The following is a 24,360-nucleotide window of genomic DNA, read 5'->3' as shown; positions in this document are numbered from 1 at the left end:
GAAAAATATTGTATGGATTGAAACAGTCACCACGTGCATGGTTTGGACGGTTCACCATGGCAATGAAAAATAATAGTTTCAAACAGTGCAACTCAGATCATTCTGTTCTTGAAACATCGGAAAGGGAAGGTAAGAACATTAATAATCTATGTTGATGATATGATTATTACTGGGAATAATAAACATGAAATATCACATGTACAAGACTATTTGGCTACAGAGTTTGAGATGAAGGATCTAGGTGGACTCAAGCATTTCTTAGGAATTGAGGTGGCTCGATCGCAGAAGGCATATTACTCTCTCAAAGGAAATATGTCTTGGACTTGTTGACAGATACAGAAATGCTAGATTGCAAACTTGTGGACACTCTTATTATTCAGAATCATCATCTTGGAGAATATCCGGATCAAGTTCCAACTAACAAAGAAAGATACAAAAAGTTAGTGGGAAGATTGATCTATTTGTCACATACTCGACCAGACATTGTTTATGCAGTGAGCGTTGTCAGTCAATTTATGCACTCTCCAAGTGAAGACCACATGAATGCAGTTCTTCGGATACTTAGATATTTGAAGTCTGCACTTGGAAAAGGACTTATGTTCTCAAAGCATGGTCATCTAAATATTGATGGTTATTCAGATGCAAATTAGGCAGGTAATGTAACATATAGAAAATCCACATCGGGTTACTTCTCCCACGGTGCAGAAGCCGAGTTCAGAGGTATGACTAAAGGGATTTGTGAACTTTTTTGGTTAAGAAAGTTGCTTACTAAACTTAGGTATAAACCTACAGCCACAATGAATCTCTTTTGTAACAACAAGGCTATTATAACCATTGCACAGAATTCGGTTCAGCATGATCGTACTAAATATGTTGAGGTGGATCGACACTTCATCAAACAGAAGCTTGAGGCTAAAGTGTTTCAGTTTCTATTTGTGAAATATGAGGATCAATTGACGGATATTTTGACAAATGCGATTTCCAGTAAAGCATTCCACAATTCACTGAATCAGTTAGGCATTGGCGACATCTATGCACCAACGTGAGGAGGAGTGTTGGCGTGACTTGTGGATATTGACTTACTGTCCTTACACACCAAGAATTCCTATTATAATTGTAATTGATTTACTTTAATTCCTGATTTCCTACTGTAAATAGATTTAGGAATTTATTATTTACTTGCCCATTCAGGTTTCGTTGTATTATAAATATGATCTCCTACAAGGATAAGAATACACAGAAAATTCCCACAAACAAATATTCTCTCATAGTTTTCATATTTTAGCAAAATTGTGATTCGAAGAATGCAAGAATAATGACTCTCTTCAGAAATAGGAGTCGAGAAATGTTCAAAGCTAAATACAATTTGCACGCAACATGACCAAATTAGAACTGTTTAGGTGATTATTGTGGTTGGAGTCATAATTAGATTAATGGAACCACACTAATTGTAGTTTCTCCTGACCCCATGATCTTAACATTAATTTATCAATTAAATTGCACGAGGGGGTCACTAATCATGCAATAGCTATATCAAACAAAATAAAATTCACAATTTCAAAATAAAGAAAGTAGATAAAATCATGATTAGTATATGGCATGGTCTTTTTGGTGGGATATTAATATAATTCGAACTTGGATTAGCAAACCAAATAGTATTTTACTTGACACTGAGGGACAGCTGTGCTGCTAATTATGATCAATGTATGTTATACTTGTCAACTAATGACCATGATGATATTTATAGTTAAACTTAAATAGCAACACATAATATAATTTAATGGGAGAAGATGGAAGAAACTATAGAAAATCTTATAAACCTAGGAAACACTAACCTTGTAGCATCTTTAAGGAAACCCTTAACCTCAAATTCTTGTTTCTTGGGTATGTTCCAAGCTAGGTTGCATTCCGTTGTGGGACATATCATTATTTTTCACACTTGGTTGGGTCCATATCTTTCTTCCCCCCATTTTTAAAATTCCTCTTCACCTGCACCTCTAACTTGGTAATGATGAATGCAATACATGGGTCCCCAACCCCACGGGAAGGTAGCAAGCAAAATTTGCAACATACATTGTCCTTGTTTTTTCTATTTCTTTTTTTGTGTGTTGGGGGAAATAATCAAATATAATTTGTTTACTTGTCTGGTGGAGCTAAACAATCTAACAGTGTTAGTTATCTATGTGTATACGTTTAAGCGATTTATAATTGTTGATTGATGTGAATTTTACAATGAACTTCAAAGCGATCAACGATTACGAATTGTCCATACATAATCCTAAGATTGAGGAAGGTAAAGCTTAAGGAGAAAAAACACACAAGAGAGGGCTATGATGAAAAAATTGTAAGTCAAGTTGCTTGGGCATGTGTTTCATGACTACAAAGAGCATGCCCTAATGGCCCTAATCATGAGCACTCTCCTTTTTGGTCTTCCAACCGGTAAGTAGCAGAAAACAAGGAGATTCTAGTAATTTAACTGCATCTGAATTTAAAAGGACTATCCACGTAATTAGTGCCTACGAAAATTATTCGGATTTTATTGTCCAACGGATAACTTTATCATAGGCCCTCAAACTTGATATGACGAAAATACCCCTATTCTCATGTCCTTTTTCAGAAGGAAAAAGTAAAAGAGGAAAGGAATTTCTCAGAGAAGGTAGAATGAGAGAGCTTTAGGCTTTACGCAAAATTTAGGGCATTTTTGAGTGCACGTGAAATTGTGGCTGACATGACCCACGAAGGAAGACGATGAGACTGAGATGAGATTTGCACTTTGTGGCTGGGTCACAAGTCACATGGAGAGCTGAAAATGATGCATTTCTTCTTGGTCTTGGAGAAGTAGTGGCAAAAAAGATAGAAGCAAGCATATCCTTAAAGAACAAAGCAAGAAAAAAAGTATATGAAAAATCAGATGTCCCCCTAAATATTATAATCTCAAAGTCACAACAACAACTCAATTGTGCTCAACAAGCTTTTTGACTTTGTTACATTTGCATAGAGCTAGCTCACAAGAATATCTCTTCAACATGATCACCAACCCCTAGTAATCCAATTATAATGACGTTTGAGTGAATATCAACACGGATTTCATTAATGAAAAACGTGTACGCTTAAAATAGAAGAGTAGGTCCGTTAATATTATCACGAACAAATAAAAGATATGGTTTGATGCTTCAGTTAGAGGTGGGAAATTGGATTAGGTATAGAATACTCACAAGTTGAGGTTAATTAAGGTGTATCTTCTAGTGTGAATGTGACGAACCCCTACATTTTATAGACTAAACAATGAACTATGTTGTAGTTTAAAATTTTAATTTGAATGTTAATGCATTTTCTATTGTTTAATCTATGTGGATCGTATTGATTTTAAATTTTGTGCAGGGGATTTATGAGTTTAAATTGTTGAGCTCTGGATTTTACAATGTCCATTAATCCATCTCCCTACTAGCTTTTCACATTTCTCTAATTGGAGTAGTATTTATAAAATTATTTTTAACGCATTTCAATTTGAGATATATTATTCAAATCGCTATTTACAAAGTAATAACAAACCTAACAACACATACAAGATACAATACTTATATATATATATATATATATATATTCCTTTTTCACATATAATATTGTATGATCTCGGTCATGTTTAAAGTTCTCTGCAAAAAAATCAACAAAATGAAAAATTATTTTATAGGATAAATACGGTTAGTTTCTTGATCCCGACCGTTGAAAACATAATCTCCTAAAATTGGTTCGCCGAATCCATGCGCAATTAAGGGTCGGATTTCAAAATTTTAAACCACGCCCAATCTTTTCCCTGAGCCCGCTGAATCGTCGTCGTCGATACAAAAACGAAAACAAAACAGTCAACACCAACAGCAAAATAGAAAGGGCAATATGGTAAATCCAGCTCCAACGGATGGATCAAATCAAACTCAACCGGCACGTGGCTGTACCTCCGGCGTCACATGCTTGCCACATATATCTCGTACGCGGTACAAGATTTCAAATTTATGTATAAATATAACCCGACCCGTTTTTCTCGCTCCTTGTTCTCTCTCTCTCTCTCTCTCTCTCACTCTCTCTGTTTTTAAATTAAAACGCAAGAAAAGAAAAGAAAAGAAAGAAGAAAAGAGTAGCTCACTCCAAGTCATCTCCTACTCTCCTTTTATCTCCCTTCAACTCCACCCTTTCCAAAAGAGCCATTAAAATACCCACAAACCCCACAGCTCCAGCCCCCAAAACAGTCGGAAGAACGTTCCAGAACTCAGGGTCATTATCGTCATTTCGCAACCACACTCCTCCGCCCTCCGCCACTCGGTTTGGACGGTCCGAGAGTCCGACAGACCCGACCCGAAATGGAGAGGAGCACGCCGGTGAGGAAGCCCCACACGTCCACCGCGGATCTGCTCACCTGGTCCGAGACTCCTCCTACTGACTCTCCTCTTCCCTCCTCCGCCTCTCGCTCTGCTACTCGCTCTCACCAGGTACAATTAAAAAATTCAATCTTTTTTCTATTTTGTTTGTTTTGATTGGTTTGGTGATTATGGGGTTGTTTGATTTGTTGTTGTTGTTTTGGGGTTTGATCGTAGCCGTCGGATGGGATCAGAAAGGTGGTGTTTGGAGGTCAGGTGACGGACGAGGAGGTCGAGAGCTTGAACAAACGGTCAGATCTGCTTCTTCCTGCTTCTGCTTTATGCTTCTTCTTCACATTTTCTTTTCTGGCTGTTTATTTTTCGAAATTTGGTTCTTTGATTTCGTTTTTGTGGTCATTATAAGTGGACTCATTTGTGGACCTGCAACGGATTTTTCTTCTCAAATTCTTATGATTTTGGAAAACAAAAATGAGGTTGCTTTTTTTGTTTTTGTTGGTCCCAAGTTGGTTCTAGAACCCTCTTGGTCTTAAAATATATTGCTTTTATTTATTTCTTATATTTGGATATTCCATTGGAATTTTATTTCCAGTAAATTCTCCATTTGTTTTATAAAGGAAATGGATTGTTGAATTGAAGATTGATTAAGTCAATGATCTCTGATCGATCTACCTTTATTTGGCCTATGAATCCTCATAAATAATTCGGTCCAGAAAAAAAGTCCTCTTCAGAAATAATTCAAAATTTTTTTTTTTTTTTTTTGTATTTAATAAATGAGTTAAAATTTTGAGTTATGTATTTATAAATTGAAGAGTTGGGTATTTGTTAGTTGACAGGTTTTGTTATTTAGGTAAAACGTTACAGTTGTTTTTCTTTTGTGTGTGTGTGTGTGTGTGTGTGTGTGTGTGTGTGAAATTAGTCATGTGGACAAGTTTAATTTGTTGTGGTAAAAGCTTGGACATTTGTAGTGAAAATAAACATGATGTGGTCATATGTAATGGGCTGTAGTTGTATTAATTGTGCCGTTTGTCTAAGACCTCTAACATTGTTCACTTTCAAAATTTCCAGCAAACCTTGTTCAGGGTATAAGATGAAGGAGATGACTGGGAGTGGCATTTTTGCACCGAAGGCAGAAAATGATGCCTCAGAATCTGATGGTGCCAACCTTACCCCAAAACCCGCAATTCGTATGTACCAGGTACCAATCAATATGTGGTTAATTTTTAGATTGATTACTTAAACACATATCATAGTGTGGTATGTAAGTTTGGTGCAAAACCCATTTCCTGAATTAGTCTTCTGTTGGTATGAAATGGCAGCAAGCGGTTGCTGGAATCAGTCATATCTCATTTGGTGATGAAGAGGGTGTTTCTCCCAAAAAGCCTACAACCATTCCTGAAGTTGCAAAGCAGCGTGAGCTAAGTGGGACCTTGGAAAGTGAAGCAGAGAAAGAGGCAAGGCTGAAGAAGCAGCTTTCTGACTCTAAATTCAAGGAGCTTAGTGGGCATGACATATTTGCACCGCCTCCTGAAATTTTGCCCAGGACAACTACTGCTCCACGTGCACTGGCCTTGAAAGGAAGCATAGAGATAGGAGAACCTGCTTCCCCCAATGGTCACACATCTGTTAAGGTTTCTAATGTGAGTGAACTGTGTGGTTACTTGCGCATAATACATATAATTATCTGTTCTCATTATGGAAGTGAAGTATCTAACTGTTGTGAATTGGTTTTTATGTAATAGCCTGGTGGGGGTCAGAGCAATATAGCATCCAGTGAGGAACCTGCGTCCAAGACGGCTAAGAAGATTTATGAGAAGAAATTTTCTGAGCTCTCAGGAAATGATATATTCAAGGGTGATGTTCCTCCGTCATCAGCTGAAAAACCACTGAGTAATGCAAAACTACGAGAGATGAGTGGCAGCAACATCTTTGCTGATGGGAAGGCAGAGGCTCGAGACTACTTAGGCGGTGTACGCAAACCCCCAGGTGGAGAGAGTAGCATTGCCTTGGTTTAACATGTTAGGTCTAACTGGGTTATTTTATTTCATCACATGGTGTCTGGTTTTGTTCGTTGTTCTCCTAGTGCTGGAGGATGTGCTATTATATTATTTGACCTTTTTATTGTGGGTTTTGGGAATTATGTTTTAGGTTATAACGGGATCGGCCAGAGCTGTGGACTATCTGCTAATTGGGTTGTGTATGTCCATATTTTTGTGTTCTTTCAGTGTTTGTCTTAATGAAGTGCATGGCTGTTTCAATGGGTTTAATTTATGAATTAGCTTTACATTGATTATGTTTTCTTTGGTGACACCAAAGGCACCTTTGTTGAGCTCTTGATCATGAAGTTTTAGCTATTTTGTATTGTTTGTGTTCCAACTTCCATTTGCTTTCAGATGCTGGTGCAAAGGGAAATTGAGAAGCAAAAAAGTTTTTGATTGAAACTTGGTTTCTTAAAACTTAGCTCTGCAGGCTTGGAAGTTCCTTTACTCAAAGTTAGGTGAGCTCTGAGCTATTCATGGGCTTAAAACCAGCTTGGAGCCTCGAAAGAAAGGCATTTTGGCTGCGGTTGTTGAAAATGACTTTGCAGCTGTAATGGCAGTAATTCGGCGGCAAGAAGAATATCATCCTCTTCCCAACATAATGGCCTGGTAGAAGGTTTCATTAAATGGACCCGGACTGCCGGATTGGGCACATAATATTCATAGAAAAAGAAACAACGTAGCAGAGAATAAGTTCTTGGGGTTAGCAAATGTAATGAACCATGATTAGGAAAGTCAGTAAGAAACGTTAAGAGTTTGATCCCTTTCAATTATTCCGAAAGAACTATGGCCGATTCGTTGGCCGATCTCCGATAATAATACCCTAAGCACGGTTATTTTACCAATTCAATGATGTTAGCATGTACATTAAATTTTACATCTCTTTGTTTATTGCTAATTGATTTTGGATCAAATATCGTAACTTTAACATGATATTAAAACATATTGGTAAACCGTGAAAATACAATACATACATAATGACAAATCACAACAATAACACAATCAAATTATATTAAAATAGGAAATTCCAATTTGGAGGTGCCGTGGTGCCGAAGTCTCACCAGTCGAAGCTTTATGCTCCGCTACGCTTCTAGCCCTCTAGCTTTTGACTTGAGTTGAGACAGCCTTCTTCCCCATTAATTTTATTTCCATTAAAGCTCTGCTCTGTTCGTACCCTATGGCAAAGCTAGCCTCGCACAGAGGAAGGAAATCAATTTGTTGGGCTGCAACAAATTTTTGGCCCAATCACCTGCCATCTGATTCTTACTTTATTTTAAAAATGTGGGCCCCACTTACATGTGGCTCTTTAATAATAATAATTGAATATTTTTTCTGAATAATATATATATATATATATATTTTGCAGCAGCCAATAAGAAGAGGCTATGACTTGCTTATATTAAGCTACAATCCAATTGGCAACATTGGCCTGAGCTGAAAGTTACTTTTATCTAATTTTGGTAAAAGACTTAACACGAACGGAAGCACAGTAGGAAACAACTGTAAAAAGAATATGATAATTACTGTAATAAAAGTAAAAATTAATTTAAATTTGGGAAACAAAATCAAATTAGATTAAGAAGATAAACACATTAAGAAACATAACAAACCGAACTTGAAGGCGAGAAAATCAAGCTGAGTTTGTTATGTAGGTTAGAACCTGTTTACGAAGTAGATACGGTTAACTAAAACAGATCAGAAGATTAAAAACAAAGATTAATTAAGAAATAGAGATTAATTATTGATTTAAAAATGCAAAAAGAGTTAAGAAATGAATATTCTTTTGGCCTGAAAATAAAAAAATGATTGAAAATAGCCTTTCCTAGTTCCTAGTCAGCCTCAGAGCCCTCTCTCTCTCTCTCTCTCTGCTTTTTGCTGTGCTGTTGGGTAGTGCTGTAGTGCGACTCTTCATTTTAATGGCGTGAGTGTGAGCGGTGGCAGAGCGTACTATCAAATACTGAGAGAAAAACAAGAAGAAGAAGAGAGGATCAAAACCCTCTCTCTCCCTCTGTTCATTATCTTCCTCTCTCCCTCTCTCGCAAATCCCATTGCCGAATCCACAATCCCAAAATGACATTGACATTTGCATCACTGCTTGAACAAACACTATCACTGCTTGTTTTCTGTGCTTGATGGAACGATACCCTTCTTTTATTCTTCTCTGAATCGTTTTCTCACGTGGGTTTTGGGATTCTGAATCTGGGTTCTCTCTGTTTTTCTCTGAAAAAAGTATTTTTCCTTTCTGTGCGTGTGTGCTTTTACGTGTATTGTATATTAGACATATATATTGTGTGTTGTATGTTGTATAATGTTTAAAATAGCTGAGGAAGACGAGAGGGTTTTACAGAAAATGAAGAGGGAAAGAGGAGAGCTTGAGAAGTTTTGGAATGAGAACCCCATGAATCAACCATATTCCAATCTCATTCATCTTCTTCATCCTCCTCATCATCATCACCTTGTGAGTGGTTCACCTGTTAGCAGAGCCTCTCTGCAATCAGAGTTCTCTCCTTCAAGCTCTTTCTCAAATGGGTTTTATTCCTCTGAGGATGGCTCTCCATATTCCACCCCATTTGAGGAGGCCAAATATCAAACACCTTACATGAATGGATTGTGGTTGGACTCTAAGCCTCCTGATTCTCATTTCAATGAGAAGATGGGGGATGATCTGGGTTTGGCTGAAAGTTTCTACAGTATGCATATTGGGGATGAACAGGATGGTGGTGCTAAAAGGATGGGATTTGAGAGAGGCCCAGATGGGTTTGGGCTTGGTGGTGGCTTTTCAGCTGGTACTAGTTCTTGGAATGTTGAAAACTATGGCCTACTTGAAAGTTCTAAGAATAACATATCTGATTTTGAAGCTCTTAAATCCTCTGGGTTTGGAGTTAGAGGCAGGTTTGATGGTACTATTAATGAGTCAGCATTGCTTGGATTGCAGAAAAGATGTACTGTTGGTAATTCAATGGGGTCTTTTCTTAATCATATGCAGCCCAATGCTTTGTATTCTGGCCCTAGTGGTGTAAAAAATCAAATGAGTTGTATATCAGGGCAAAGAAAAGAGGAACAGGGAGATGGTTGGTATCAGAGGAAACCATCTCTTGCTAGGCCTTACCTTGATGAAGAATTTTTTTGCTTACAGCTACATGGAACGGATTGTAATGGTGGAAAGGGCCTTATGTATCCAATGGGTTCCCCTCAGTTGTCCTCAGTTGCTCAGTTGAATGTGGACAATCTTTCACATAATCATTCAATGATAAAACAAAGGACTAAAGTAAACCCAAATAGTGGGGTTCCTGAATCTTTCAAGTCTCTGAAATGTGCAAGGGAACTTGAGTGTTTTTGCTGTGAGGATAGTTTCATTATACAAGGAAAACATTTGAATCATACCATCAGCAAGGGTATCAAATCTTCAAAGGGTTACAAGAAGAACTCTTGCAATAAGGCAATGCAGACAGAAGGAGAGAAAAGCTCTAGACTGGATTCCACTTTATGTAATGGAGGAATTAGTGGGAGTGAATGGAGTCAGAGTAATAATAGCTCAATGCGCTCACTACTAACTTTAGGTTCATTGGCTGAGGTCCAGGGATATATATACGTCATAGCAAAGGATCAGTATGGTTGTCGATTCTTACAGAGGATGCTTGATGATGGGACCTGTCAAGATGTGCAATTAATATTTGATAAAATAATCAATCATGTTTTTGAACTGATGACGAACCCGTTTGGCAATTACCTTATGCAGAAGTTGTTGGACGTGTGCAATGAACAACAAAGAATGCAATTTGTACTCAAGGTGACCAAAGAACCAGGACAGCTTGTCAGAATTTCCTTAGACACACATGGGTATGTCCTTCCTTCTGTACATATTTGTGGTAACTTCATTTGTAGTATTTGTTCTTTACTAATTTCTTGCTTCTAAACATATTGGTGCTATGGTTTCAGCACTCGCGTGGTACAGAAGTTGATTGAGACTGTTAGAACTGGGAAACAGATCTCATTAGTTAAATCATCCCTTGAATGTGGTTTTCTTGATCTTATCAAGGATCCAAATGGTAATCATGTGGTACAACGTTGCTTGGACTGCTTTAGCAATGAAGATAATAGGGTATGCTGTTTTTATTTCTTTAATTTTCTTGTTAGCTTCATTGTTTAAATAAGCCTCTTAAGATTGAATATCTTCTAATTCATGTTTCTTCTTCCTTTTCTGTTATTGTGTTCTGTCTTACACGTTTCATGTGATAACCTAGAATAGACACACACATACATATTGGTTGATGCTGGTCAAGCAAAATTCTTTTAATCACAACTATTGTGAAAATGCAATATTCTTGTCAAGTCATTTATTTGCTATAGGCAATGCACTGGTTTGGTGCAATATTTCTATAAAACTTGGCATGCATGTTTATTGAAGGTGTGAACTGTTTCATCTGATGTGTGCAGTGTGCTTGTAATAGGGCAACCAAATGATAAATCAAGTACTAGGTGGTCTTTAGTTCCAATCCCCTGTCATTTGGGGCCAGCCACTCTAGTTTTCTTTTGTATCTACCTTGAACTAGACCCATCCTTGATCGTTCTGTGGGAGGAGTCTAATCTTACATTAATTAACCAGTCTCACCAACTCTTTCCCAGTTAATGCTTCAAGTTCTCTACCCCAAAACTTTCGAAAGTAACCTTTCTGTTGTTTATGCTGATGCCTAAAATAGTCCCAACTAATCCGATGATTGTATAAGTGAAGGTTTCAAGTCCAGTTATCATGCCTCAACCTATTAATTTATATCTAATTTCTTTTCCTTCTGATTCATCTAGTCCTCTGTAAGTTTCTTGGTCACTTCTGTTGGTAAAGTCAAATGCCCTTGACTGTTGATCTAGACATCAGATGGAAAGGTATCTTACTGTTTTGACAAACTGTCATCTGATCTTGAAGATTTTTGTCGCTAATATTGATAGAAATTTTTTCTTTGGGCTCTGAATGTCGATTTATAGACTTGGTTTAGGAAAGGCTAATAGTTAATCTATTAACACACCCTAAACTAGAATACTCCTTGTTTTGCTTAAACCCTTAGGGTGAGTTTGTACTCTAGAAAGTCAGGGGGCTGGGTCAGATATATGCAAGTGAGCAATTATGATATACTACTCTACATAGGAGTGAAGATGATAAGGTCTGGATTGAAAAAACCACAGACCAATACGTAATTGCGTTGCCAAAATCAAAGACTGACGTTTTCAGTCACAATGCTAATAATATATAAATCAACATGTCACATAGTCTGTATGAATAGCAAAATTGAGATGTTGTTTCCAACATGATTGGCGCAAACTTAGCATCTTAGACATTTCATTGAGAAAAAAAGGATAGAACCTTTTATTGGGCATAGAACAGAAAGAACAGAGCTCGACTAACACCTACAATTGTTAAACATTGCAGAGCTATGAGGCACTTACAAAGAATGCTTCATCAGTTTCAATAGACTATCTTTGTTGTATTTGTTTGAGTTTAGAATGGGAAAGTGGAAAGGAGGTGATTTTAAGTCTGGTCTAAGATTCTATTTGTCAGGCCTCCAGCAGAAGGTTGATGGAATGAACTGGACTTACTATTTTATATGTTTAAAGTATTCTACAGTGACATGAAATATAAACAAGGATGATTGGACAAAATGACTGAAATCCAAAACAAAGTTCTTGAGAGGGATGGTTATGTGCTTTCTGTAGGACCTACTTAAATTTTGTTGAAAAGACGCTGAACTTCTTCTGTTGACTTTTCTGTTAATCTATCTCTTGCAGTTTATTTTTGATGCTGCTGCAAGATTTTGTGTTGAGATTGCAACTCAACGCCATGGCTGTTGTGTACTACAAAAATGCATTGCACATGCCAGAGGGAGACATCGAGATAAGCTGATCAATGAAATTGCCAGGAATGGGCTTCTCCTTTCCCAAGATCCTTATGGGTAATCATTTACAAGCGTCTTTGAACTAACTTAATTTCTTGTCTTTGCTAGCCGTAAACTCACTAATATGATGTGGTAATCCGAACTAGCTAGAGTGACGTTTATTTTGTTTCTTGAGGAGTCAAAAGTTTTTCCCACTTGCAATTTGTTTGATCCACTTCAGATGCAAACATAAGGCTGATCACTTATATATTTATATTTCATGCTTACAAGGACACACCTGCTAAAGTTGATAAGAATCTACATATTATGCTACAAAACTATTGTGTTGCTTTCTTTTTTCTGTCTTTCCAAGCCAAATATTCAATTTGTTATTTTACAGTTCACTATTTTATTTGGCTTTCTGACTGAAGTAGGGTTTTTATTTTTGTATTTTTGTTCCATTTGATACACAGGAATTATGTTATTCAATATGTCATGGAGCTAAAGATCCCATCTGCAATGGCCAAACTGATTAATCAATTAAAAGGACACTTTGTACGCCTCTCAACACAGAAATGTAGTAGTCACGTGGTTGAAAAATGCCTCAAGTATTTTGAAGAAAGCCGACCAAAAATCATCCATGAATTGCTCTCAGTTCCTTGCTTTGAACAGTTGTTGCAAGACCCTTATGCTAACTATGTCGTTCAATCTGCTCTTACAGTTACCAAGGTTTAGGAACCAACATCTCTCCAAGTGATTTATAATGGACTCTCTCTCTCTCTCTCTCTCTCTCTCTCTCTCTCTCTCACACACACACACACACACATGCGCATATGTCCTAATATTTTTGCTTCATTGGCAGGGCCCTCTTCGTGCTTCTCTGGTTGAAGCAGTTAAGCCTCATACAATCTTACGAACCAGCCCATACTGCAAGAGGATTTTCTCACGGGAGCTCCTGAAGAAGTGATGTGTTTTAGCCTATATAGAAAAGTGTTGTTGTTCTCTATGTTGATTAGTAATAACTGCTCTCTTTTGGGCACCTAGCTAAGATATGAGATGTTTGTCTAAATTCCTTGCTGGTCCTCGGATGAAGTGTGCAATTTTGGATGGCATTAAGAAGTCTGAAGGAGTTCGACCAGAGTTTTGCTTCCAGTTTCTTATGATGCAGTTGCTTCTTGTAATACTCCGTTGTTTTGTGTCTTTATCTGAACTTGATGTATGATATTCCACAGTCAGAATAGTGGATTTCTGATTCAATGTTGTGTAAATGTGATGCAGCATTTCTTTCTTGAGGCTGAGATAGTTCAATGGCCAACCATCTCTTTTTTGTTATACATAGCGCTGTTGGTAGCATGTGACAGGTCTTGTAAGACGTACGTTGTACACACCGGCTTTACACAGGAATATTTTTCCTTTAAGAAACTCTTCTCCAGACGCACTCATCTACCCACAGAAAGTGAAGCAAGAGATGAAATTTCAGAGCACATCATAAATGAATACGACGAGGGTTTGGTGTTATGAACAAGAATGTATAACTTGAATCGCAAGTAAGATACATTACCCTTCACACTTGCCTTTAATCTCTAGTATGTAAATGGCTTGCAATTATTTAAAAAAAATTTCCAATGACTTAACTGATGGATCGCTATCAAAGAATGCAGAAGCCAACCAGGGGCTGCTGTCTAATATAGTAGAAAGTTGTGAAAACTCTCAACTCTAACTTCAAGTTTACTGACGGCAACTATGTATTTCATAATATGAAGACGTTATATCAGATTGCCGCAGATAGTTTTATTCGAACAGACATAAAAAAGCAAACATAGTCAGGAAACCACCACAAAGAGTACAACTCTTAGACTAGAACAGCTCAAGCATCGTCATGTCCAACCAGGGCCAGAAGCATTTTTTCATAATCGCCAATAGTATCTTTTTTAATGGCCTGGTCCAGAGTGACACTATTTCTTTTGTGGTACTGTTCCTTTATAAGCTTCATGTCAACCTCAGCTCTTGTAGTGACAACTCTACTGAGAGCTCCTTCATCTGTTCCTCGTTTGTTGATTGCCAGACGAAGAGACTTCTCAAAATACTTCTCAGGGCGGACCAAGCACTTGATTGTGGCTCTTAGTATTGCAAGGTACTCATCCTTGGGGTCAGCTTTCAAATCCTGTGAATAGAAACACTCATCAAATCCAATCCTCTGTGGATACCTAGGAAAAAAATGTTTATGCAAAGCTCACTTGTGTACCTTATTTATGTCATTCCCAAATTCATTTTTGTAGTGATTGAGAGTTGCATTGATCTGTGCTTTGCTCCGTGTGGCCAAAATCCTGATGATATCCTCATCATTGTAGGCCTTGTCTGAGATCTTCTCATGGAGTAGCTTAGCCTCTGATTTTGCCAGTGTCAGGTTCACCTCATCTCCCTCATATCTATATGAGCTAACAAGAGGGGCCAAAAGCTGGGAGGAGCAAAGTTAGATAGTAATTCTCTTTTTTGGTACAAATACAGTGAAATTCTCAAATGAGATAAAACTTGATATGTTAAGTTCATACCAAAATATACGTTGGCCAACAAAAATAAACTTTTTAACATTGACATTTTGGAAATAAAAAAAAGAAACTAAAGGCATATCAATGGATAAATTTAGTCAATTCTTTGCTAGGAAGTTTAGTTATTGCTCTTGATTGGGGCTGGGAGAATTCTCTTAGAAAATAAACTATATCCCTTCTAGGCTGAAAGAACTTATACTCTAGCAGCTGTACCTTGCGAAAGTCCCCGGTTGTGTGATGTGCAACATCCTCTTCGAGGGACTTCTTATAGCGAGAGTGATAAGCCTGCCTTGCCATGAGTAGTTCATGTGAAGACCTGCTGCAGGCTATTTCAGCAAGAACCTGATTGCTTTTAGTCCACTTCTTTGTTGCTTCATTGGCCAAAAATGCATCACGTTCAGCTGGATCAAGTGTCCAAAGCAGTATACTCCTCTGGTTAAGAGAAATTCAGAAACCCAAATATGTCAGCCCTTTCAACGATCTGCTTGCTTCCTCCCAAAAGTTAATCAGCCAAACATTAAACTTGTGAAAACTAGTATCATGGATTCTTATCCAATCATGAGAAAAGATAGCTGAAAACAATGAGCTAAATCTCTGCCTTGTCTTGGCAAAAATCAATCATGGTAACAATTTATGTAAAACATGCAGTCAAATTATCTCAACTAATGCAAAAACTAGAGTGCATTCTTAATTTGACCTCAAAATCACTTGTAAGTTCTTTTTCCAGCTCCTTGAGGAGATCTTCTCCATAAGCTTCAGCATAAGTTTGTCGGATCACCTTTCTTTGACCGGCATTTCTATGCCCCAAGATGGATATGATCAAGTCCTCATTGGTTCCCCATCCTGCAATTGTATTGATAAAAATTCAAGATTATATGAAACCAAACACCCCAATCATGAAAAGTCACATAAAAGAAAGAAAGAAGATAAACTCTGGTCTAAACTATTTTAGCTGTTTTCTATAATTATTTATTCATGACAAAATACCATTTTCATGTCAAATCAGGTCCTTTACAAACCTTCTATAAATCTATACGTACAGATCATTGTTTTTTTCTTTTTAGATAAATTATCCCAAATGCATTATTTTCTTCTGATACAAACAGAGCTTTGGTGCAGAGTGAAAGCATCACCGTTTTACAAAAGTAAGCAATCACATTCATTTACGTTGTATCTAACACTAACAATCGGATCGGTGAAATGGGATCGATCAATCATCAATCATAAAGCCAATTACAAAATATGGGGTGGTTTAGGATCAGAACAAGAAATGATGCGAGGGAGTAAAAGATCAGAAAAATAATAAAGAAGGAACCTTTGAAGGCCTTTTTGAGCTGCTCACAGTCTTCGGATGCAGGAGGAACTTGTTGAGGAACTCTAAGCGTCGACATCGTCTCTCTCTCTCTCTCTCTCTCTCTCTCTCTGTATGTGTGCAAGAAAATCGAAAACGAAAATGGCTCTGGTCTATGAACCTCTGTTTCTATATTATATATATGGTGTTTGGTAGCTATCCATATATAGTAATATAGTATGGCCCTTGCAATTATCGCCACGTCAAATACTATATTTGTTTCTGTTACATTGGTCTTGGTCATTTAATTTTCACAATTGAATTGTTTATTAATGATTTTGGGGTGGTTTACAATTTCAAATTCTCGTCGGTATTTGCTGCTACACAGTATATAAAATTACTAAACAAAACCTTTGTCTTATTTCATTTTGTTTTTCCTCACAAGGATAAACAAACTATAAAACCTCCTAGATAAAGTATACATAGAGCCATAGCATAGCGCACACGTGCATGAAATAAATTACAAGAAGGAAACATCTATGGAGAATCCTTCTAAACAGAAGATACAGGAAAAGTGAAATGTGCATAAAAAAGAAGCACATTCTGATCAGGGAGCCAAATGATCAGGAGCAAGCAATTCACCACATGTCATCATATGCACCGTCTTCGACAAATGCAGTATCTAAGTTGAGAGGAAATGAGAAACTTGTTTCATTGTTGGACGAGAATTTGGGCTGGAATTCAAGCATGAAAATGCTATCTTCACAAGAGAGGCCACTTCGCTTGCAAGTTGATGCGTAGGAGGGGAAATGCGTTGGTCCAAAACATCCACAATTGTTATTTGATGGGCTGGTAATGCAGATGATGATGATGAGGAGGAGGAGGAGGATGAAGAGATTGATGAGAAAGATGAGAAAAGATCTCCTGGATGCTTTCCCATAATTATTTCCAATGTAACCACACCAAAGCTATAAACATCGCAGTTCTCATTCACTTCCATTGTGTAAGCAAGCTCTGCTAAGAGAAAACCTCACAGAAGTGGCATTATTAGTTAATAGACATAACCATTCAATGGAATTTTAACAAAACTGTATCATGCATAAATCGACTTATTAGTTTAGAGCTTAAGACCAGAGAGACCACCTCCCCTGCTTCTTGTTTTGTGGGTAGGGAGATGCGTTGGTCCAGAACTTCCGAAATTGGCATTTCAGGGGCAGGTGATGCAGTTGAGGACGATGATGACGCCCCTGATGATAAAGATGAGAAAACATCTCCTGGATGGCTTCCCATAATTATTTCCAGTGTGACAACTCCAAAGATATAAACATCGCACTTCTCGTTCACTTCCATTGTATATGCAAGCTCTGCCCAGAAAAAGCACATAGAAGAAATTGTATCATGCATCAATTGTACACACGTAAAATAAGAGACTGAGATTGAAGTGTTCAAAACATTGCTTCTTAGAAAAAGGACAGTGAGGAAATCACAATTTCCCAATCAAATTAATAATTCATTAAAGCACACAACCTACAAAATCGAGGAAATTTGGTTCTTTTTTAGAACTAAAAAAGATAGCTTAATAGAAGCTGGACAGTGAAGAAGAAAAAGAATTAAAAGATGGATGTTGAAAAAGAAAAAGAATTAAATAAGAAAAGTTTCCATCATCATTCACATAAAAAATATCTAATAGTTATATATTCGAAATCAAAGAAGTGAAAATGTGTTTATGTTAACCATTCCTAATGATGAAAATGAAGCATTGGTTTAAAAGCAAAAACTTAAAAAGTGCTAAATACAAAGAACATGGAATCACAATATTACCTGGTGCCATGTAGCCATATGTGCCTGTAGCGGCAGTCCAATTAGTTGAGTCTGGATTTAAATACTTAGTAGTGCCAAAGTCTGAAACACAGGCCTCATATTCATAATCCAACAAAATGTTCTTGCTTGAGATGTCACGATGTACAATCGGTGGCAAGCAATCATGGTGCATGTAAGACAAGGCATGAGCTAAGCCTTTAACAATATTCACCCTTTTACTCCACCCCAACTCTTTAGCTTCTTCATCTTTGCTCAACATTGCGGCCAAGCTACCTCTTTCAAGATACTCATACACCAAAAATGAGTGTCGTTTATGTGCGCAGAAACCATAGAGCTTCACAATATTCCGATGTCTTATCTCAGTGAGTGCCTTTACTTCATTCAAGAACTCCTTCTGAAATTCTATCTCGCCATCCCATAGCATATGGAGTTTCTTCACAGCCACTACGTCTCCAGATGACAAATTCACTCTATAGACGCTTCCGTGTCCTCCCTTCCCAATGCAGTATGTGGAATCAAAATCTTCTGTTTCCCTTATGATTTCCTCATACATTGATTTTCCATCCAAATTTAAAACTGAAAAGGAAATTTCTCCATGCATGTGGTTTTGTTTAGTATCTTGATGCTTCTTCTTTCTTTGCACTATTACAAAGACAATTGTAAAGAGAGCATATAGAAGTACAAATACCGCTAGCGAGAGAATATTAACTTGTGGTCCTTTTTTGACCTATGTGCATTGCAAGGTGGCAGTAGAGCTCCAACTTTGCCACACAATCCTTTGTTCCCTTTCAATCTTTCTGGCGGAGCTTCTCGAAATGCACTGATGTTGGGAAAGGAACCTTCGAAGTGATTGTAAGATATGTCAACGTACGACAAGCCGTACATCTCTTCAAAACTTGAAGGTATGGAACCTGAAAGATTGTTGTGGGAAAGATTGAGCGTCACCAAACTCCGCATACTGCCCATTTCTGATGGTATCTTACCTTCAAGTGAGTTATAACTTAAATCTAGGACATTCAATTGAACTAAATTCCCTAACTGAAGTGGAATTGCTTTAGATAACTTGTTGTTGCTCAAATTCAAATGGTATAATTTGAGCGAGTCACCTAGAATGCTGGGAATTGAGTCACTGAATTTATTTGTTGACAAGTCAAGATAATCAAGATCAATCAATGATCCGAATTCAAAGGGTATATGACTTGAAAGTTGATTTCCATTCAACATGAACCTCACCAAAGAAGTCCATCTCCCGAATCCCATTGGAATTAACCCAACTAAATAATTCGAAGAGAGATCTAGCTCATGAATTTGGGTTGCATTGCCTATCCTAGGTGGGATGCTCCCAGTAAGGTTGTTTCTTGCAAGTCATAGGGTTGTCAACTTTGGGCATTTTTGCTAATTGTGCGAGATTTCTCCATACAAGTTGTTATGGCTTACATCTATGAAAAGAAGATTATGATAAATGCCAAAGTCTTCATAAATATTGTTTGTCAATTGGTTCTGTTCAAGACGGAGTCTGACTAAGGTCGTGCAATTTTTCAAGCTTTTGGGGATTAGACCAGTCAAATTATTTTTGCTTGCTGTTAAGTTTGTGAGTTTTCCACCTTGGCAAATATTTTGGGGTAGATAACTAGACAATTGGTTTGTATCCAAAGCTAGGGTAGTCAAATTCTTGAGATTCTCTAACTGTTGGGGAATGGAGCCAGAAAGTTGGTTATCGCGTAGGAGTAAGATCTCCAAGTTGCTCAAGTTAGCAAATGAGGTTGGAATTGATCCATTGAGTTGATTGCTGCTCAATCCTAAGATCATAAGATATTTCAAGTTCCCTATCTTCTTGGGAATCAAACCAGAAAGTTGATTTGAAGGCAAGTACAAAGCGTTTAGGTTTATTAAGTTACTAATATTTGGAGGGATGAGACCACTTAAATTGTTATAGGACAACACTAGATTTACAAGAGATTTCAAGTTCCCTATCTCCTTGGGAATCAAACCAGAAAGTTTATTACTATAGAGATAGAGATGGGTAAGGCTTGTTAGATAGCCTAGTGATCTTGGAATTGAACCGGTTGAGTTGATTCATATTCAAATATAGCTCCACAAGATATTTCAGGTTGCCTATCTCATTGGGAATATTCCCCAAAAATGTATTTTCAGAGAGACCAAGAAATGTAAGATTTCTTAAGCGACCGATTTCTGGTGGAATTCTCCTAGAAAATTGATTGAGAGAGAGCTCAAGATAGTGGAGTTTGGAGAGGTTAATGATTTGAGGTGGGATGACATCAAAGAGTTTGTTCATCTGGAGGTCAAGATATTCAAGATTAGGGAAGGACAAGAATAAAAATGCATGTAGCGTACCTTGTATACCTTTATTGAAAAGGTCTATCTTGCTGACACTTCCAGCTGAGTTGCATGAAACACCAGTCCAAGTGCATGGGCTTGTTCTTGGTTTTGGATTGGTGCTGGAAGAATTGGTGGCATTAATATTATGAGTGGGACGATCGTACTAGGTGAGGTTATTGAGGGCTTGATTTGGAAATAAGCTGGCTTTCCATTTGAGTAGAGCCTTTGCTTCAGTATCAGAAGTAGAACTAGCAGAAGGAAAGGAACCCAATTTGGTGATGAAACATTCAAGAAGATGACAAGGCAATAAGGCAGGAAGCATAGTTTAGCTAGTTTAGCGGAAGTGAAAGATGTCATGGTTATTGTTTGTGTGGTATATGTATATTGTATGGGCCGTGCCTTATGAGTTATACATAGTGTGGGTTAGTCTTTGGGGTTCAATTGAGCATTGAAAAGTCTTTGGAATAGGAATGCGTAATTGACGGTTTGTTTTGTCGTTTATTGGATAAATTCATTTGATTATTGTGCTCCTCCGATGCCAATAGTCAACTTCATTTTTTAATTTATCAACACAAAATACATCGGTTATTTATTAGCTTGCTTGCTTTCTTCAGATTTTTTATTTATTTAAAAAAATCGGTTATTTGATGTGTAAAAAAAATCGGTTCTATCATATATTTATAGATGTTTTAATCAAACCCTATAAATATTCAAGTTCACCCAACAATATTTTTAAAAAAACACATTTAAATTCAAGTTTAACCTTATTAATAAATTTGTAGGATGATGAAGGATGGAGGATGATGGGTGATGGGTGATGGAGGATGATGGGTGCTTTGAACAATGACCTAAACTTCCTATTTATAAGACTATTAGAAATCCTATATAAGGTATAATTACAATTGTTATAACAGTAGGATTCCTTCTAAAATAGGGTCTTCTTTATTTCTCCTTGTTTGACTTGATAAGACTTGAAACATCTTGAACTAGGAAATTTGACAACATTCCTTGTGACAAAAGGAATGACTTGGCTTCTTGACTTGATTAATCTTCAATCTTCATCTTCTTGCCCTTTTTAGCACACTTTCTCATATTTCTACAATTCCTTCACAAATCTCACAAAACCAATTAAAACAACCAATTTAATCCAAGGAAATTAACAAATAAATAAGTAGAAGAGGCATAAAATATATATAAAATATAGGCTTATCAGGTGACACGTGCCCCTGGAGATTAGGTTCGGCAAGAAGCTTCGGTAGATGGCTAGCTGCTTCGGAAGTGTCTTTCTTCAACATGTTGGAAGGTGATGACCTCTCAAAGCATGGCACGTGGATGCAACTAGTGCTTGCATATCGCAGGGCGGTGTGCCTAGGCATGAAGGTGCGAAGGCTCAAACTTGCATGTCGCGAGGCGATTTGCCTAGGCAAAAGGGTGCCGATAGCGCAAAGCTTGCATGTCGCCAGATAAAATGTAAAAGGGAAAGGGGTGCTGAAGGTAAAGCTTGCATGTCGCAAGGCAGTATGCTTAGGCACGAGGATACCGAAGGCAAAGGGGATGCCAAAGACATAAAGCTTGCATGTTGCAAGGCAATGTGCCTAGGCACGAGGGTGCCGAAGGCAAAAGGGATGCAAAAGGCATAAAGCTTGCACGTTATAAGGCAATGTGCCTAGGCATGAGGGTGCCAAAGGCGAAGGGATGCCGAAGGCATAAAGGTTGCATGTCGCAAGGAAATGTGCCTCGGCACGGGGGTGTCGAAGGCCACATAAAGCTTGCATGTTGCAGGGCAGTAGGCTTATGCACGGTGGTGCTGAAGGCAAAGGGGATGCCAAAGGCATAAAGCTTGCATGTTGCAAGGCAATCTGCCTAGGCACGAGGGTACCGAAGGTATAAAACTTGCATGTCGCAAGAGAAGGTGCTGAACGGCACAGGGTGCCAAAGGCAAGGGGGTTGCCAAAAGCACAAGGGCGCTGAAGGGAAAAATGCAAGTATGCATTTTTTATTATTATTTAGGAAAGAATAATAATAATATCCTTTTTTTTTTTTTGCTCCTTTTTTGGTGGAAGCACCTTGAGCCTCTGGAGCCGCTTGTGAGCCTCCATCTCTTTGGCACGAGCCTTGTCGTTCGACAAGGAGGCCAGGATGGGCTTAGGCCAGGCTCGAGCTTCTTGGGCTTCATAAAGGCGTGGGCATGGGCTGCGGTAATGCTTCAGCAAAGGTTGGTGCATAGGTTGGTAAGGCTTCAACTGGTGCATGGGCTATGGTAAGGCTTCAGCAAGGGCTGGTGTATGGGCTTTTGGCAGAAGGGTTTTTGGTAAGGGCTTCAGCAAGGTCGTGCGTCGTATATCTTTAGTAACTAAGCATCAGTCTCCGCAGCTTTTCGGCAAGGGTGTTTGGGAAAGAGAGTTTGTGAGCACACTAAATTTTGGTATGGCAGCACAAATTATTCTCGAGCCCAATGGTGTGGCAACACAAGCTCGACTGCTCAGAATTTTCCTTCGACCCGATGCTTGCCGTTTGGCAAGCAGGCCAGGGTGGCCTTGGGTGTGCGCGAACCTTTGGAACCTTGGTTTGGTTCTCCTATATTTTTTATCTTATGAACCATGCGGCTTGCGTCCACCTTTTATTGCAAAAGCTGAAATGAGTTGGTGGGAGCTTTCTTCAAGGTGACCAAACGGTAGGGTGCTTTTGCTAATATATGTCTTTGGTGTGTTGGTGTTTTGAATCCATTTAAATTTTTATGCTGCTGCAAATGTTTTGCAGTTTGATGGAGAGTGATGCCTGAGATTAAGGCAGAGGTGCTGATTGGTAATTTTGAGCTGCAGTGGCGATGAGCCCACTCTTTTTGGGTGCCTTGATAAATTTGGTGGTTCGTGTAGTCTGAAAGAAGACAGGGAAGCAGTAAGAATATCTACTGAATGGTAGTCATGCAGTATTGCCTTTGTCCCATGAGGCTTCTTGTTTATGGCAGCAATTCAAAAGCTGCGGTATCCATTTCCAACATGAAAGGTTCGGCAATGTAGAGATGGAAGAGGTTCCAACGCCTCAGCTTGCTACATGAAATGAAGGGGCCATGTAATTGCAGATGGGTTGCCGTTTGGCTTGAGAGATTATATGTGCCTTAGCAAGCTATGACCAAATGGGTGTCTTGAGCAATTTTCATATTTGTCTTCCTTTGTTTTTTTTTTCGACTAGGTGTCGTTCGGCGATTTGCAGTTTGGTTCGAGCTATAGAGGTCGAGAAAAGGTAGTTGCTGATCGGTGGTTTAATGACTCAAGAACCCCTTGCCAAAATTCACGCCCAAACATAGCCGCCACAGAGCCCCTGCTGAATGGCAGGAGCCGTGAAGAAGATATTTAGGGGACTCCTGTAAGTTTGGCAAAGGATGGCTACCGACTGGCAGCTTTGGAGCATGGGGTCCTTGCAGTGGTCTCGGCAAGGATGGTCTCTCCGATACTTCGATGCTTTCAGGAGAAATTTCTCTTAGAACTTTCTGGAGCAAATGGAGAATTGGCAGCAAGCATGGTTACTGCCCACTGCTTTGTGAATTTGTTGAATATGGAGCATATGGTTGCCTTTTGGTTTGGCCAATCGATCTGTTTGGGGGATGCTATAATCGCTCCTTTGGAGTTTTCCATCCCGTGCTTTTGAACTTGCTCCATGGTTTATGTCAGCTACTTGAATAATATATGGAATCATTGAATTGCGTGCTTATAAATATATTAAAATATAAGATAAGCAAATGTGTTTTATCTTTTGGAAATAATGGACATGACTTTTCTTCATCCCAAGAGTAATGAGTTCTTCCAATATTAAATAATTTGTAAAAATAATGAATATGCCACATATATGATAGAGATTTCGGCAAGAGTGGTGTCTTCGGCATCTTGGTGCCTTGTGACTCAAAGTTGCCTCACTACGGGTATTGCCGAATGACAATTAAGTGATATTGATTATAAGGGTGTCGAAGGGCATTGAAGAAGGTAGAATCGACAAAGGCTTCTTGTTTCGATTCCCATAGACAGAGCCAAACTGTTGATGCTCTTTTTGGGAGGGTCAACTTAGATAGATGCGGAATGGTGGATGATG

At 38.3% G+C, this 24,360-nt stretch overlaps 4 protein-coding genes across 5 annotated transcripts; 2 read left to right on the top strand and 2 right to left on the bottom strand.

Moving 5' to 3' along the window:
• The first annotated feature begins 4,034 nt into the window (after positions 1–4,034).
• On the top strand, positions 4,035–6,637 carry LOC103319858 (N-lysine methyltransferase). The gene is made up of 5 exons (XM_008221452.2): positions 4,035–4,484; positions 4,590–4,663; positions 5,439–5,568; positions 5,690–6,010; positions 6,113–6,637. The coding sequence occupies exons 1-5, from the start codon at positions 4,356–4,358 to the stop codon at positions 6,383–6,385; spliced, it is 927 nt and encodes a 308-aa protein (XP_008219674.1). The 5' UTR covers positions 4,035–4,355; the 3' UTR covers positions 6,386–6,637.
• Positions 6,638–8,253: 1,616 nt separating this feature from the next.
• Positions 8,254–13,607, top strand: LOC103319924 (uncharacterized). Of its 2 annotated transcripts, XR_016124449.1 has the most exons (6): positions 8,254–10,249; positions 10,349–10,511; positions 12,188–12,351; positions 12,747–13,002; positions 13,136–13,450; positions 13,552–13,607. XR_016124449.1 is itself a non-coding variant. In XM_008221514.3 (5 exons), the coding sequence occupies exons 1-5, from the start codon at positions 8,718–8,720 to the stop codon at positions 13,238–13,240; spliced, it is 2,220 nt and encodes a 739-aa protein (XP_008219736.3). In that variant the 5' UTR covers positions 8,254–8,717; the 3' UTR covers positions 13,241–13,607. The 2 variants fall into 2 exon arrangements, 1 of the variants encoding a protein (XP_008219736.3); XM_008221514.3 differs by having other exon boundaries at positions 13,136–13,607.
• A 174-nt stretch (positions 13,608–13,781) lies between these two features.
• Positions 13,782–16,294, bottom strand: ANNAT1 (annexin 1). Its single transcript, XM_008221453.3, has 5 exons — positions 16,138–16,294; positions 15,520–15,665; positions 15,036–15,254; positions 14,519–14,731; positions 13,782–14,437 (listed from the first exon to the last, which is right to left on the bottom strand). The coding sequence occupies exons 1-5, from the start codon at positions 16,211–16,213 to the stop codon at positions 14,141–14,143; spliced, it is 951 nt and encodes a 316-aa protein (XP_008219675.2). The 5' UTR covers positions 16,214–16,294; the 3' UTR covers positions 13,782–14,140.
• An 887-nt stretch (positions 16,295–17,181) lies between these two features.
• Positions 17,182–18,617, bottom strand: LOC148919488 (putative leucine-rich repeat receptor-like protein kinase At1g35710). Its single transcript, XM_089047162.1, has 2 exons — positions 17,935–18,617; positions 17,182–17,477 (listed from the first exon to the last, which is right to left on the bottom strand). The coding sequence occupies exons 1-2, from the start codon at positions 18,533–18,535 to the stop codon at positions 17,182–17,184; spliced, it is 897 nt and encodes a 298-aa protein (XP_088903288.1). The 5' UTR covers positions 18,536–18,617.
• Between the last annotated feature and the right edge of the window lie 5,743 nt (positions 18,618–24,360).

This window comes from Prunus mume, linkage group LG2 (genome assembly GCF_029339155.1).
Source record: "Prunus mume cultivar Tortuosa linkage group LG2, ASM2933915v1, whole genome shotgun sequence".
Classification (NCBI taxonomy): domain Eukaryota; kingdom Viridiplantae; phylum Streptophyta; class Magnoliopsida; order Rosales; family Rosaceae; genus Prunus; species Prunus mume.
The sequence above is the reverse complement of the archived record's forward strand: the minus strand, read 5'-3'. Positions and strand labels throughout refer to the sequence as shown.